This window comes from Homarus americanus, unplaced genomic scaffold (genome assembly GCF_018991925.1).
Source record: "Homarus americanus isolate GMGI-L3 unplaced genomic scaffold, GMGI_Hamer_2.0 scaffold25013, whole genome shotgun sequence".
NCBI classification, from domain to species: domain Eukaryota; kingdom Metazoa; phylum Arthropoda; class Malacostraca; order Decapoda; family Nephropidae; genus Homarus; species Homarus americanus.
In genome coordinates this window covers 5395548-5411536 of record NW_024722158.1, presented here as the reverse complement: position 1 = coordinate 5411536, position 15989 = coordinate 5395548, and the positions used below count along the sequence as shown (strand labels likewise).

The 15989-nt window shown below is 43.2% G+C and overlaps 1 protein-coding gene across 3 annotated transcripts in view; it reads left to right on the top strand.

Annotated features, from left to right (window-relative positions):
• The window catches only part of LOC121862148 (protein tramtrack, beta isoform-like), a 32127-nt gene that overhangs the window by 8675 nt on the left and 7463 nt on the right, over nt 1–15989 (top strand). The window contains exons 1-4 of one of the 3 annotated variants that reach the window (XM_042360215.1): nt 11254–11401; nt 13238–13333; nt 14747–14843; nt 15048–15872. In XM_042360215.1, coding sequence (XP_042216149.1) covers nt 14763–14843; nt 15048–15872 — 906 coding nt within the window. In that variant the 5' untranslated portion in view covers nt 11254–11401; nt 13238–13333; nt 14747–14762. Of the gene's footprint in view, nt 1–11252; nt 11402–13237; nt 13334–14746; nt 14844–15047; nt 15873–15989 lie in introns of those variants that run through there. The other 2 variants (XM_042360214.1, XM_042360216.1) reach the window with 2 other exon arrangements.

The following is a 15989-nucleotide window of genomic DNA, read 5'->3' as shown; positions in this document are numbered from 1 at the left end:
CCCTCCTCCTCCTCCCTCCTCCCTCCCATCCATCCCTCCCCTACCTCCCTCTCTCCCTCCCTCCTTCCCTCCATCCATCCCTCCCTACTTCCTTTATTGACGTAGTGCCCAACACCTCTTCTCCACCACCTCCCCCTTCCCCTCCCCCTCCCTCCCTCCAGGTGAGAGAACGTGCCACACTGTAGGTGACCGTGAGGAGATACTCAGGTGTAACGTTGGAGGTTAACCGCCTTACTCCTGTGTCCCAGCCTCCCTCCCTCCTTCTCTCATCTCTAGTCCAGTCCTACACGGCGTTATTCTCAATGTGCCCTTTCCTTTCATTATTATATAGGTAGAGGCGCCCCTAGTCCACCCAGCTGTAAATGGGTACCTAACTTTACACATGAGGAAGCAAAGATGGTCGGGTACAGTGTCTGCCACCTGTCCGCTTCAATACCTATGGGACTCTACCTTCACTTTCATATCCTCAGTAAGGGGTTCGGAGTTCAGGTCGTGAGGGGTTCAGTATTAGGGTTCGAAAGATGGGGTTTAGATTTTAGGGTTTCGGTTTTAGGATTCGGGGTTTGAAGGAGGGGTGTATAGGATCGAGGTTCAGGATTCGAAAGGTAATGTTCTGGGTTCGGAGTACAAAGTTCGGGATTTGATAAGTGTGGTTCGAAATATGGGGTTCAGATTTCGTAAATGGGGTTAGGGTTTCGAAACATGAGATTCTGAGTTCGAAGTAGGAGGTTCAAAGTTCGAGCTACAGATTCAGAGGTCGAAATACGGATTCAGGATTTCAAGGGGTATGTAAAAGTTCAAAATATGGATTCAGCGTTCGAAATAAGGATCCACGGTTCAAAATAGGGATCCAGAGTTCTACACAGGAGATCCACAGTTAGAAATAGGGCCTCAAAATAGGGGATCCACAGTTCAAAAAATAGGCATCAGACATTCATTGATACGTGTGGGAGATGAATGAAGCCACAAAACACAGGTGTGAATGGTAACCAAACAGGTGGATGGAGGGAAGGAGAGAGGAAGGGAAGGGGAGAGGGAGGGAGGGAGGGAAGGAGGGAGGGAGGGAAGGAGGTAAACCGCACAGTCCTTGAGGATATACCCGCATTATCCTGAGGGTTCCTAGTGTTACATCTATCCTATGAGGACTCTGTTATGCCGCCAGGGTAACGGTGGTGTCCTTAGTGTGTTGTGTGTGTGTATATATATATGTGTGTGTGTGTGTGTGTGTTTCTTATTAGTGTTGCTGGTTGGTTTACTTAAGTATTAACCAGTGTAATTTTAATCTGTTTTAACCAAAGATGACTTGACTTAATCTAACCTAACCTAACCTAACCTAACCTAACCTAATCCAACCTAATCTAACCTAACTTAGTGCTAGTGGTGGTGGTAGTAGTTGCTGTAGGAGTGAGACAGGTGAGTACAGGTTAATGAAGCAGGTCACAGCCACACTCCAGGGTCACCTCTCAACCTTTACCATTCTATAGTATACTTTCAATGCAAGATGATCTCTCTCTCTCTCTCTCTCTCTCTCTCTCTCTCTTATTATTCTACTTATTTTTATGTTTTTCTCTGCTTTCCTCTTTTCCTTCTTTCTTGTTCTTTCCTTCCTTGCTTCCTTCTTCTTCTTCTTCTTCTTCCATTTCTCTTGCTTTTCACGCCCCATCTCTCTTCTTCTCCCTCTTCTCTTTCCCACCTTCTCCCTTCTCATCTTACTTTCTATCTTCCCCTCTCCCTTTTCTTCCTTCCTCCTCTTCCTCCCCCTTCTTCTTCCGCCAGGTTAACCCGACAGGTAAACCCGACAGGTATACAGTTTATTCTCAATAGACAAAGTGATTTTTCTCAACACATCTTTAGGGTTTTTCAGGATTTATGTGTGTGTGTTTTTTTTTACTGTATTTTTTCTCGTTTTTATGTTTTTTTGTATATAATCTTTCTTTTCCTGTTTTTTTTTCTGTTTCAGCTTTAATTTTTTTTTCTGCTGTGTAAATCTTCGGAGTTTTATAACCTAAGGTGGGTGTGTGGGGGGGAGGGGGTGTGTTGTGTGGGGGAGTGTTTGAGTGTGTGTGTGGGATGTTTGTGGGGATGTTTGTGTGGGGGGTATTTGGGTGTGTGTGGGGGGTGTGGGAGGGTGTTTGTGTGTGTGGGTATGTTTTGTTGCATTGTTTTATGTGTATGTGTAATTATTATTATTGTTACTATTATTATTATCAGTAGTAGTAGTAGTAGTTGTAGTAGTATAGTAGTTGTAGTAGTAATAGTAGTGCCAAAGGTGTGGCTATTGGAGTAGGCTGCAGTAGTAGTAGTAGTAGTAGTAGATCTCTAACATACAAACAAACACAGTCACTTAGGCATTCACAAGCACTGCGTTTGAAGAGGGTCATGTTACCGGTGCCAGGTCATTTTACCGTGTGTGTGTGTGTGTGTGTGTGTGTGTGTGTGTGTGTGTGTGTGTGTGTGTGTGTGTGTGTGTGTGTGTGTGTGTGTGTGTGTGTGTGTGTAGCATACCTGAACGGGACCTGTCATCAAATTGATCTCTTACCTGAAAATACAACGGTGTTTTTTTTTATTAATTTCCCATGATTCTTATGTCAAATTAACCCTTAACAGTACATATATTTAACCAATTTAACAGGTACATGAATACAGGTTTTTTAATTAATCGTAAGGTAATTTTTCTCGTTACCTTTAATTAATCGTAAGGTAATTTTTCTCGTTACCTTTAATTAATCGCAAGGTAATTTTTTATCGTTACCTTGAGATGTGTGAACGTATCTAGGTAACTCACTTAAGCTACCCCCTAGCTTATTTCACCTTACGTTTAATCACCTCAATGCTCACCTAACCTAATCTAACGCTAACCTAACCAAACACTAACCTAACCTAACCATACCTAACCTAGCCTAGCCTTACGTGGTGGTGTGCAGTCTGGTGGGTGTCGTGACAATTGTTGACATTTACAAAAACGGTTCCTGCATGAATCCAGATTTACAAAGGTTTTTTTTTTTTTTTTACGAAGTTCAGGAGGGAGGAGGAGGAGGGAGAGGGAGAGAAGGAAAAAGATGGGAAGATGGAAGATGATGGAGAGGGGTAGAAGAAGGAAGAAGGAGAGATGGGAGAAGAAGGAGAGAAGGAAGAGGAAGAGAGGAATGGGGAACTGGTAAGGTGTTCTTTGGGTTAGGTTAGGTTAAATTAGGTTAGGTTAGGTTAGAGCACAGGCTGGAGGTGGACTGTTAAGGTGGCTCTCCCATAATACGGTAGTTAGGTTGCAGTGCTTCCTCCTGATTGGTCAGTTGCGGCCACTAAAATTGGACGACAACTGACGCAATTCCGGAAATGACTTCTCTCTCTCTCTCTCTACTGACATGTCTAAGATGGCTTATTACGCATGTGTTAATTATTATTATTATTATTATTATTATTATTATTATTATTATTATTATTATTATTATTATTATTATTATTATTGTTGTTGTTGTTGTTGTTGTTTTGTTATTCTTTTATTTGTTATTAATATATTTATTATTATTTCTTCTGAGGTAATATACTAAAAGGCTGCAGTCTACACACACACACACACACACACACACACACACACACACACACACACACACACACACACAGCAAGTGCCTCAGCTGGCCCACATATATAGCTCTTCCCCTCTCTGATCAATACCCTTCCCTCGTACACCACTTGTGTCGGGAGGCTTCTCCCCTCTCCCCTCACACGTCCCCTCTCTCTTCCCTCCCCTCACGCGTCCCCTCTCCCCTCCCCTCACTCGTCCCTCTCCCCTCATATTACGACACACTAAGGGGAAGAACCGGACCCCCTACTTCTACACCCACCTTTCTCTCTCCTACATCTCCGCATGCCTCCTCTCCTCCCTCCCTCCCTCCACCCCACCTACCTACTCACCCTATCTTCACTCCTCCCCTCCTCCCTCCTTAGCTATCTCCTCCTCCCTCTCCCCTCTCTCCCTCCTACCCACCAGTCTAAATCTCCTCCTCCTCCTCCCTCCTTGCCATCAACCCTCCCCTCCCTCCATCCTCTTTTCTTCTCTCTCCCTCCACTACACCCCCTTCCTCCCTCCCTCCCATCACCCCCATCACTCTCCCTCCTCCCTCCCTTCTCCCTGCCTTCAACCTCCCTCCACCATACCTCCCCTCCCCTCCCCTCCCCCATCCCCTCCCTGCCTCCCTCCTTCCGACCTCCTTTTTTTCCTCTCCCTCCACTCCATCTCCCCTTCCCCCCTCTCTCCCTCACTGCTTCCTCCTTCACCTCCTCCCCACCCCTTCCCTTCCTCCTCCCACCTCTCCTTGCTACCTCACCTCCCCTTCCTCCCCTCCCTCTCTCCCTTACCCCTCCTCCCTTCCTTCCCTCACCACCATTAGTTTAATTAATGCCAGTAAGGGGAGAGAGAGTAACCCTCCCCCAACCCTTAGTTTCTCCCTTAAGTCTGTTCTATGCCTTCCCCTTTCTCCGTCTGCATCTATCTATTCATTCCTCCTCTTATCTATCTCCTTTTCTCTTTGTCTTTCTATCCGTCTAGTTCATCTTTTATTTATTTACTTGTCTCTCTATATCTCTTTTCTGTCTTTTTGTTACTGTCTGTTTGTCTGTCTGTCTGTCTGTCTCATTTTATCTATTGATTTAGCCGTCTATTTATCTGCTTGCTTTGTGGGTGTGTTTACTAGTCTCTCTCTCTCTCTCTCTCTCTCTCTCTTTCATCCATCTATCTATCTTTGTCTCTCTCTCTCTCTCTCTCTCTCTCTCATCATTTGTCTCTCTCTCTCTCCTTTATCTCTCCATCTATCTATCTTTGTCTCTCCATCTCCCAGCAGTTCGTCTTGAGAGAGGGGAGAAGGCGCCGCCCTACCTGTGCCATTGATCACTCTCCCCTCACTCTCTCCCCTCCCTCTCTCTCCCTTACCTCTCTCTCCCCTCACCCCTCTCTCTCTCTCACCTTTCTCCCTGCTTCCTCCTACGTTCTTACCCTCTCCCCATCTCTCTCCCTCTCTTTTCCCCTCATTTCATCCTGCTTCTACTTACGTCCTCTCATCTCCTCTCACCACTACCCACCACCACCATCATCTCATCTCCCCTCCTCCACCATCACCAACACCACCATCTCATCTCCTTCATCACCACCACTTCCCTCATCACCGCCATCCTCATCACCACCACCACCCTCACCACCACTTCCCCTCATCACCACCCACCCCTCCCATCACCACCACTACCCCTCATCACCACCACTACCTCATCACCACCACTTCCCTCATCACCCACCTCACCACCACTCCCCCTCATCACCACCACTTCCCTCATCACCACCACTTCCCCTCATCCGCCACTTCCCTCATCACCCCACCCCTCACCACTTCCCCTCATCACCACCATTCCCTCATCTCCCCCATCTCCACCACCCCTCACCACCACTTCCCTCATCACCGCCACTTCCCTCATCACCTACCCCTCCACCACCACTTCCCTCATCACCACCACTTCCCCTCATCACCACCACCCCTCACCACCACTTCCCCTCATCACCACCCTTCCCCTCATCACCATCCTCATCACCACTTCCCTCATCACCCTTCCCCTCATCACCTTCCTCATCACCACTTCCCCTCATCACCACCACTTCCCTCATCACCACCACTTCCCTCATCACCACTTCCCTCATCACCACCACTTCCCTCATCACCACCACTTCCCTCATCACCTCCCATCCTCTCATCACCACCACTTTCCCTCATCACCACTTCCTCATCCCACCACTTCCCATCATCACATTCCCTCATCACCACCACTTCTCATCACCACCACCCCTCACCACCACTTCCCTCATCACCACCACCCCTCACCACCACTTCCCCTCATCACCGCCACTTCCCCTCATCACCACCCCTCACCACCACTTCCCCTCATCATCACCACCTCCCCTCACCGACCTTCGTTTCCCCTCACGATCCATAATAACAATCTCAGGAAAATTTGTTGGAGTGAGGGGTGTGTCAGATACCACACGACCATAGTGACCCGGGGTTAGGTCAGGTCAGGTCAGGTCAGGTCAGGTTAGGTTAGGTTAGGTTAGAGGTAATGGTCAGAGGTAGTGGCTAGGGTTATAGTTTCCCTCACACCTTCCCTCACACCTTCCCTCACATCTCCTCTCACACGTTCCCTCACTCCTCCCCTCACACGTTCCCTCACTCCTCCCCTCACAGCACCATTGCCACCATACACCACCACCACCATTACCATACAGACACCATTACTGTCTCTACCATCACACACCATGATCACTATTAACACCAGTATCACCACCAACGCACTCTACGGACTCTACACACCACACTCCCTACACACCAGCACACCAACACACCCACACACATTCTACAGTCACCATCACTACCACCACCACCACATACTCTACGATCACCACTACCACCACCACCACATACTCTACGATCACCACTACCACCACATACTCTACGATCACCACTACCACCACCACCACATACTCTACGATCACCACTACCACCACCACCACATACTCTACGATCACCACTACCACCACATACTCTACGATCACCACCACCACCACCACCACATACTCTACGATCACCACCACCACCACCACCATCATTATACGCTACGCTGACCACCAAGCGTCTCAGTTATAATGTAAATAATGACGGTATAGCCACTACTTTCACACCGTCTTGGGAAAATAATGACAGAATTCCTCAATCTTGTGTTATTGGAGTTTTTTCCCTATGGGGTGATTTTGCCCTCATTCCCATATATGGTAATTGTAAACATATTGTGACGTCATCAAAAAGTGTCGTTATTGAGTTGTGTCGTCATCGAGTTGTGACGTTATTGAGTTGTGATGTCATTATTGAAGTGTGAATGGATATATTTGTATTGATTTTACACACACACACACACACACATCGTATTCAAGGGGTTAAATCATCGTACTCAAGGGGTTAATTCGTACTCAAGGTGTTAAATCACGTACTCAAAGGTGTTAAATCACGTACTCAAAGGTGTTAAATCACGTACTCAAAGGTGTTAAAAGAAAATCAAAGGCATATACACAAAAAATAACACCGAGTACTTCCATCACAATATCGCTGTACTCACTACAAAACACCAGCAGAAAGTACAACAAAAAATATATACATATCTATCTCCTGTAGATGTAACAACACATGTGGTGCAGTAGATTACAGGTAGACTAATCACTTTTACCTGTTACAGTTGAGTAAAAGTGGAGAAGGAGGGAGGTAGGGGAGAGAGAAATGGGAGGGAAAGGAGAGAAGGAGGAGGAAAGGAGAAGGTGGGGAGGAGAGGAAAGGAAGGAAAAGGAAGGAAGTAGGAAAGACTTACATCACATATAAGACGCTACTTATCATTGCTGCTTACTGTGCTACCGCTACTTACTGAGTCACTTACCACTACTGTCCCACCTTCCCACGCTATTACCAAACCGCTCACGGAAGCTAGTACGCTAACCTACTTATAACGGTGCTAGTACTGAGGTCTAGTTACACCTATCTGGCTAGCTACGGGAGTCTAGTTGTGTGGCAGGTTAATTAGACTGGACTCCATACCTGTGAACACCTTTATAGTAGAAGGTAATTAAGTGAGTTTAATTAATTGTGGTGTTAAATTTTGTAGTAGTAGTAGTAATAGTTGTAGTAGTAGTAGTAGTAGTAGTTGTTGTAGTAGCTATGGTAATACAGTAGTGGAACTGTGGTAATAGTGGTAGTTGTGGTAATAGTGGTAGTTGTGGTAATAGTGGTAGTTGTAGTAATAGTGGTAGTTGTGGTAATAGTTGTAGTTTTGGTAATAGTGGTAGTTGTGGCATTAGTTATAGTTGTGGTAATAGTGGTAGTTGTGGTAATAGTTGTAGTTGTGGTAATAGTGGTAGTAATAGTTATAGTTGTGTGTAGTTGTGGTAATAGTGGTAGTTGTGGTAATAGTTGTAGTTGGGGTAATAGTTGTAGTTACTTAATGAGACCAAAGGTAAAATGGGTTAAATAAGGATAATTAAGGTGGACAGCAGTCAGGTGTAATTATAGGTGGGCCAATTACTGAAACAATACCTGGTAATTAACCTTGGCTCACCTGAGGTGTTTTGGCGTGAGGAGGGTGGTGTTGGAGTGGGGAAGAACAGAAGGTGGGGGTGAGGATGTGAGGGAGAGGAAGTGGGGGAGGTGGGGGTAAGGGGAGAAGGAGGTATGGAGGGAAGGGAAGCGAGGAGAAGGAGGAGGATGTGGGAGTGAGGGAAGGGAGAGGAGGGTGTGTAGGAGGAGGAGGTTGAAGGAGGAAGGAGGAAGAATTAATATTCTTTCTTTCTTTCTTTCTCTTTCTTTCTTTCTTTCTTTCTTTCTTTCTTTCTTTCTTTCTTTTCCGTCTCCAGGTGTTACTCGAAGCGCGTACCCCAAGGATCTAGGTTCCAAGGGGAGGTGGGGGGGGGGGTTACTCAGTGCTTTCTCCGTTTGTTTGCTTGTCCAGGCGAGATCTCAGGCAACTCTCTGAGCCAGGAAGCTGAAATTTGGACATTGTGATACTTGAGTGTCTGTTACTACTACTACTACTACTATTACTACTACTATTACTACTACTACTATTACTACTACCACCACTACTATATTTGTTAAGTTGGTTTGGGTCAGGTTTAGTTAGGTTAGGTTAGTGTTAGGTTAGTGTTAAGTTAGTATTAGGTTAGTGTTAGGTTAGTGTTAGGTTAGTATTAGGTTAGTGTTAGGTTAGTGTTAGGTTAGTATTAGGTTAGTGTTAGGTTAGTGTTAGGTTAGTATTAGGTTAGTGTTAGGTTAGTGTTAGGTTAGTATTAGGTTGGTGTTAGGTTGAGTGTTGCGGTTAGTATTAGGTTAGTGTTAGGTTAGTGTTAGGTTGGTATTAGGTTAGCAGGTTGGTGTTGGAGTTGAGTGTTAGTGTTGGGTTAGTATTGGAGTTGGTGTTGAGTATTAGGTTGGTATTAGGTTGGTGTTGGAGTTGGTGTTGGGTTGGTGTTGGTGTTGGGTTGGTGTTGGGTTGGTATTGGGTTAGTGTTAGGTTGGTATTGGGTTGGTGTTAAGTTGGTGTTAGGTTGGTATTGGTTGGGTTGGTGTTGGGTTGGTGTTGGTGTTGGGTTGGTATTAGGTTGGTGTTGAGTATTAGGTTGAAGTATTAGGTTAGTGGTTGTTAGGTTAGTGTTAGGTTAGTGTTAGTGTTAGGTTAGTGTTAGGTTAGTATTAGGTTAGTGTTAGGTTAGTGTTAGGTTAGTATTAGGTTAGGTTAGTGTTAGGTTAGTGTTAGTGTTAGGTTAGTATTAGGTTAGTGTTAGTATTAGGTTAGTATTAGGTTAGTGTTAGGTTAGTGTTAGGTTAGGAGCGTAGAATCTCCCCAACGCAGCTGACTTGTGTACGTGTTAGCAGGAGAATGGTTTAAAGGTCGACAGACATACACACAGAAAGAGAAACAGACAGACAGACAGAGAGACAGACAGATAGGACAGATAGATTGACAAACAAACAGACAAATAGGTAGACAGACTGATAGACAGATAGACAAACAGAGACAAAGAGACCGACAGACAGACAGATATATAGACAGACAGACAGATAGACAGACAAACAGACAGGAAGATAGACAGACAGAATTAATGCGTAGACAGAGTAGATAGATAGATAGAAGCAGTGATGGTGTTGGAAGGATGAAGGAAGAGAAAGAGGAGGAAAGGAGAGGAAGGGAGAAACTAAAGGAGAAAGATGAGGGAGAAAGAGAGAGAGGGAGTGAGGCTTGACGAGAGGGTGTGGAGAAGAGGGTGCGGTGGAAGGGGTGGAGAGAGAGGGAGGGTAGGGAGGAAAAGGAGGGAGGGAGGGTGGAATGTTAGGAGAGTCAGAGGGGGGGGGAGGAAGGGTAGATGGAGGGAGGGTAGGGGGGAGGGAGGAAGAGAGAGGAGAGGGCGCGAGGGTGGGAAGGGTGGGAGGAAGGGGGGAGGGGAAGACAGGAAGGGAGGAGAGGAGTGGGGAGGGAGGGGAGACAGGAAGGGAGGGGAGGAGGGGATAAAGGGGAGACAGGAAAGGGAGGAGAGGAGGGAGGGTCGGAGGGAGGGAGGAGGAGGAGAGAGAGAGAGGGGGAGCGCTGGAGGGGAGGAACGGACGGTAGGGGAGGAGGAGGGGGGAAGACAGGAAGGGGAGGAGAGAGGAAGGGAGATAGAAGCAGGGAATAGAGAATTATGGAGGAGGGGAATGGCAGAGAGAGAGAGAGAGAGAGAGAGAAAATAATAATAATAATCCATTTCGAAAAGTTTAACACACATAGACAGACAGACAGACAGACAGATAGACAGACAGACAGACAGACAGACAGACAGACAGATATCCACACACGTGCATAGACAACTACATGCATATATTTATACGTATACACCTAGGTATACATACATACATACACACACACACACACACACATATATACTTACATTTACACCTACATACACATACATACATTTACACTTGCATACATACACACACACGTACTCTGGCCTAATGGGGGCGGACCCTACACTAAATTGGTCAAGTTAATTAATCAATATCTAAGGTTCTCAGGTAAATTAATGTTCACCTAATCGACCCATCATTTACCTGTAGATGTAAACAGGTGTAAACAGGTGGAGAGAAGAAGAGAATTTACAGAGTTTCTTGTGAATATTTCTCAGGTGGTGTTGCGCAATACTCCCGCTCCTCCTCCCCTATCACCCCTTTCAAGCTGGGTTTTGATTGGTCGAGGGGCTCGTTATCTTAAGCGGGGTTCTGTTTGGTTGAGAGGTCTGTCGTCTCAAGTTGGCGCTGTTGGTGATTGGTGGAGGTTATCCCCTTCTACCCCTAACTTCCCTATCCTCTCAAACTGGGTTACCATTGGCTTACTGGTATGTTTATCCTAATTAGCGTTACCATTGGCTTAAATCAAACGTGTAGATTATCTTAAAACTAAATTATGATTGGTGGAGGAGATATGTTATCACAAAACGGGAATATAACTGGCTAAAGGGGGGGGGTGTGTTATCTCAAGAAGAGTTTTCATTGGTGGAGGTATCTGTCAGGAGTTATATGAGAGGTTTTCATTGGTTAAGGGATATGTTGTGGGAAGGTGTGTTGTGAGTGGCCGAGAGGTGCATTGTGATTGGTTGAAAGGCGAGGAGGGCTGTGATTGGTGGAACGTATCCCTGCCGGACAGTCTCTCAGGCACTCGGGATCAACAGCCGCCCAGAGGCAGAGTGGTCGCGATTCATCTCCGACACCGTAATAACATTTTCCTGTGAAACTTTTGAGTGATCTTATTGAGGTGTCACTCCATGGGCGTCCCGACAATCCAAACAACAACGTAAGGAGGTGTTGGTGGTGGTGAGGGCAGCGGGTAGAGATTTTAACTAGGAGAGAAATAAGATAGAGAACTTGTGAGATGGTGGTGGTGGTGGGGGGAAGGAAGGCTTGGTAGAGGGTGCCATAACAAAGGCTATGGGAGGGGACGGACCCGTCTATGGCAGCTTCATTCCTCCCTTAGAATAACTTCCCTCCATCTTGTATTTCTCTATTATTAACTCCTATTGTTTTTGTAATGGTGTTTTAGGTCCAGGTATGGCAAAGAAAGTTTCAGGAACTCTTACAGTTTTATGGCAGCAGCGCGTCCGGGAATTCCATAGTTATTACTTTATTTCTCTCCCTTTTTGTTATAATTAATTAATATATTTAATTCTATATTAATGTTTCATTCATGTTATAGTAGTGACTTACAGAAACAAGTGTGGTTATTCTGGTTTATGATAATTCAAAGGGAATTCCTCTCATTAGTGAAAGTTACGTCAACATAAAACTTTAACTTTTTTTCCGAATTTTGATAAATAATAATAATTAACTTAAATCAGTGGTGTCTTAACAGTAACTTAAAATAAAACAACAGTTTATCTTAACTTATTATAACTAACTAGATAAATAAATTATATATTATAAATATACTGTACTGTACTGTACTTCACGCGTCTTCCAGTGAAAGTTACAATTGACTTTCTTCAGATTTTTCTAAGAATTAAGTGAAAATAATGCAATCATATCTAACTTAAATATTGTAATAATTGTTAAATAATGGTGGAAGTCTTAGTATTTAGGTTTATATGTGAAGAGAAATAAGTTTTCAATGACTTGTGGCTGACGTAAGTTGACTCTTTATACGAGATGAATATTAGTGTATATGTGTGGTGATTTATAGTGAATGGTTGTTTTTCTTTCATTTAGAGTGAAAGGTATGACCTGTTTTCGTGTGAATGTCTTGGTGAATAATTAAATTGTTATCCATTGGTGTTAAAAGTTATGGAATATTGAAGGGAGCTTTTTTATGATGGGGGGGGGGGGATTAGGATAGGACAGATTTTTTTTTTTTTTAGAATAGGGTATTATTGCCTTTAATTGCCCCACAGCTTTTGGCGTTCTTTAATATACCTATCATGTAGTTTACACAATTTTAAAGCACTTTTTCTGTGACGTTTCCGTTGAAAATATATATTTTTCGAGTATTTTAACCGATAAAATTACCAACAATATTACTTGTTTAAAGTGGGCAGGACTTTGAAGTAATGTGGGGTAAAATACTAAGAATAACACCAAATAACCTTTCTTGCCTAACATTTTCTAACGTGTAAAAATGTTAAGAATCATTTGAGTTTATGGATCCCTCCTCATCTGAACACCGAAAACAATACCATCACCTACAAAACACTGAAAACATAAATAAGGTAAACTTTTTATAGTTTTAAGATTTTAAAGGTTAGGAAACGTTAAGTAACGTTTTCAAAAGTTTTTTTAGTGATTTTTATTTGTTTATTTTTTTATTATATTTTTTTTAAATATCTTACCCAACATTTTCCCTCAACTTCAAAGCCCTGCCCACTTTAAACAGGTAATATTGTTGGTAATTTTATCGGTTAAAATACTCGAAAAATATATATTACCGACAAAAATGTCATAGAAAAAAGGTGTTTTAAAATTGTCTAAACTACATGATAGGTATATTAAAAAACGTCAAAATTTGTGGGACAATTAAAAGCAATATTACCCAGAATATGAGAGGTTGTTTGGACAAGTTAGGTTAGAATAGGATTTGATGTTAGGGCAGGTTGAGTAAATTATCACAGTATTTCTCGATAATCAGAATTCTTATTTACAGAAACATGTGTTGTGTCCGAATTGTATGATAAGAATAGTATGCTGTTGCGTTGTTCATCTGGGTAATACTATACAAGAATCATCACTGTTATTTTATGTACGTAGTAGAATAGTTGTTTCTTGATTGTATTGTTGTAGTTGTTATAGGATTGGTACTGGAACTGGGGAAAAGAATATAGCTTTTCGAATATATTTAGGAAATGGCAAATAGTCTATGGGGTTTGATATTGAGGATGACACATGCAAGAAAAATAAATTGAATTACGTTAGATCTTAGTGATAAAAAATAACTCACTAAGGTTGAGAAATTATATCTCACTCAATAGTTTATTTCACCTAAAAGCTAATGTATTTAAGCGATAATTTCCCTTAGATCAACGCAAAGTAAAACAAACAACATATCACAAGTAAATTTTTTTTTTTTTTTTTTTTGCATATTGAACACTGTATCTGTTAACTATAATTCAGTAATAATACAGTACTTCTTATCCTGACCTGACCTAACCTGACTTGACCTGACCTAACACCCACATCCACAAAACAACTTCGTGGTGGATTGGTGAAGACAGTTGTAAAATTTTAGCTTATTAACAGGTAGAGGCGATGACATCCATGAAATATGAGGTCAGAGTGAAGGTGGTACAGTACTGTACTTATATTTTATGAGGATTACTTATCTCACGCTGTTGTTAGCTGGCGGCTGCATCGTGGGAAGTTGTGTTGGCCATTTTGGTTTAATAAATGTGTACGATCGACAACAAGTTATGTAGGAATATTTGTTTTGGCTCTCTGTGTGATGTTAGGAACTCTGGCTGCACGTGACATGATAGCTAAAGGGCTCTTAGAAATACTAGTGTTAAGGTTAAGTTAAATTTGTAGGGGTATGTTAGATTTTGTTTTATGGGTGGGGTTAGGTTAGGTAGGTTGAGTGGAGGTTATAACCAGACATCTCAAAATATCCTCGATGGACTGTTAACTTTCATTGGTGTTCAGTAGGGTGAAAACTGTGAGTGAGATGAGGAAGGTGATTGCTGTATTTCTCAAACGAGTTTCCTGTTGTGAAGTAAGGATGGAAGACTCGACCTGACCTTTCTCAGTTGATTAGGGAGGGACTGCTGTTAATTAAGTTAAAAGATGGCAGAGTTGAGATAAGGGAAGTGGGGAGAATTGTTTTATATCACTATCTTAATCTGACCTAATCTAAGCTCATATTGATAAGAACACTATATAACAATAACATGTTCGGAGTATAAATAATTTTTAACATTACTAGACATGACCTGGCCTAATGCTATTGTCAAGATAGTTTTTTAGTTGAGTTAGCTAATTTAGGTTAGATTGGTCGATTTGTGTTATAAATGACTTACACTGGTCAGAGAAATGAGTACATTACATCCTTACTGATAATTATTTTAGGGAATTGCATCCAGTTGACAGACCTATTGGGCAAAAAGATATATAAAATGATAAAATAAGGTTGGGATGTTTATTTTTTCATGTTTTTTGGCAGATAAGAAAAGTTCATTATGGCAGAGGGGATGCTCTCTCTGTCCTGGAACAACCACAGTGCGACCTTCACCCACACTCTCTCTACTCTGAGGGAGAAGGTATGTCTTGTCTTTTGTGCTGGCTGTTCATGTATTTGTCATTCTGATGTGATGTTCTGTGTTATTGTTAATTTGTAATGATGTTCTTTGTTATTCGGTAGTGATATTTTATCTACTTATGATTATTATTAGTATTTTTTTAGGGCTATTAAGTTCAGTCATCCTAACCTTGTATTATTTGTTTGATTTTATCTTCATTCACAGGAGAGGTACACAGATGTGACCTTGGCGTGTGATGGCAAGTTCTACCCGGTACACAAACTTGTCCTGTCAACATGTAGCGAATACTTCATGAACATGTTTGAGACAACACCTTGTAAACATCCCATTGTTGTACTGAAGGATGTCCACTGTAAGGAGATGGAGGCCCTCTTGAGCTACATGTACGCAGGTGTGGTGAGTGTTGCCCAGAGCGACCTCCCACAGCTGATTAAAGTAGCCGAGGCATTGCAGATAAAGGGGTTGGCTGTTCCTGACGAATCCCTCTGTAGCAACATGAAGTTTGGCCACACTTGGAGTCCAACCGACGACCGCAGTAGTCCCTATCCTAAGAGAATCAGACGAGAAGAAAACGGCTCCCAGACGATGCGAATTTTGGAACCCCGAACAGGCATTAGCCCCCAGTCCCTGACTCGCTTTTCTAGCATGGGGTCTTCGACTCAGGGGGGCCCACAAGGCTTCACGACCATCGGTTCATCCTTCGGCAACATGATGACCCCCCACAGATTCACTCCCTATCACAGAGACGGCGATTTAAACGTTCCCCATAGACAAATCCACAGACTAGACCACCGGAAAGACCAAATCGGCACGTCGAAAATGTCCCAGGGTTATAAATCGGAGACGAGAATGATCCAACAGACCAGCATAAGAACAAACCAAAAAGGCGAGATGAGGACAACAGACCAGAACAGTGACCAAAAACCTGATAAAGGTACCTGGCAGAGAGAGGACAAGAAGGACTTCCCATCAGACGAATTTAGAGCGAAAGATTTTGACATGGATGATGATGCGTCGTCCGATATGCAGGTACGTACAGTATTATGTATCCCGTAAGATTTGTGGTACAGTGTTCCCCATTAGGTGCGGCTAATTAATATAAGATCATGCAGTAGTAGTAGTAGAGTTTGTGATACATTCAGTTAC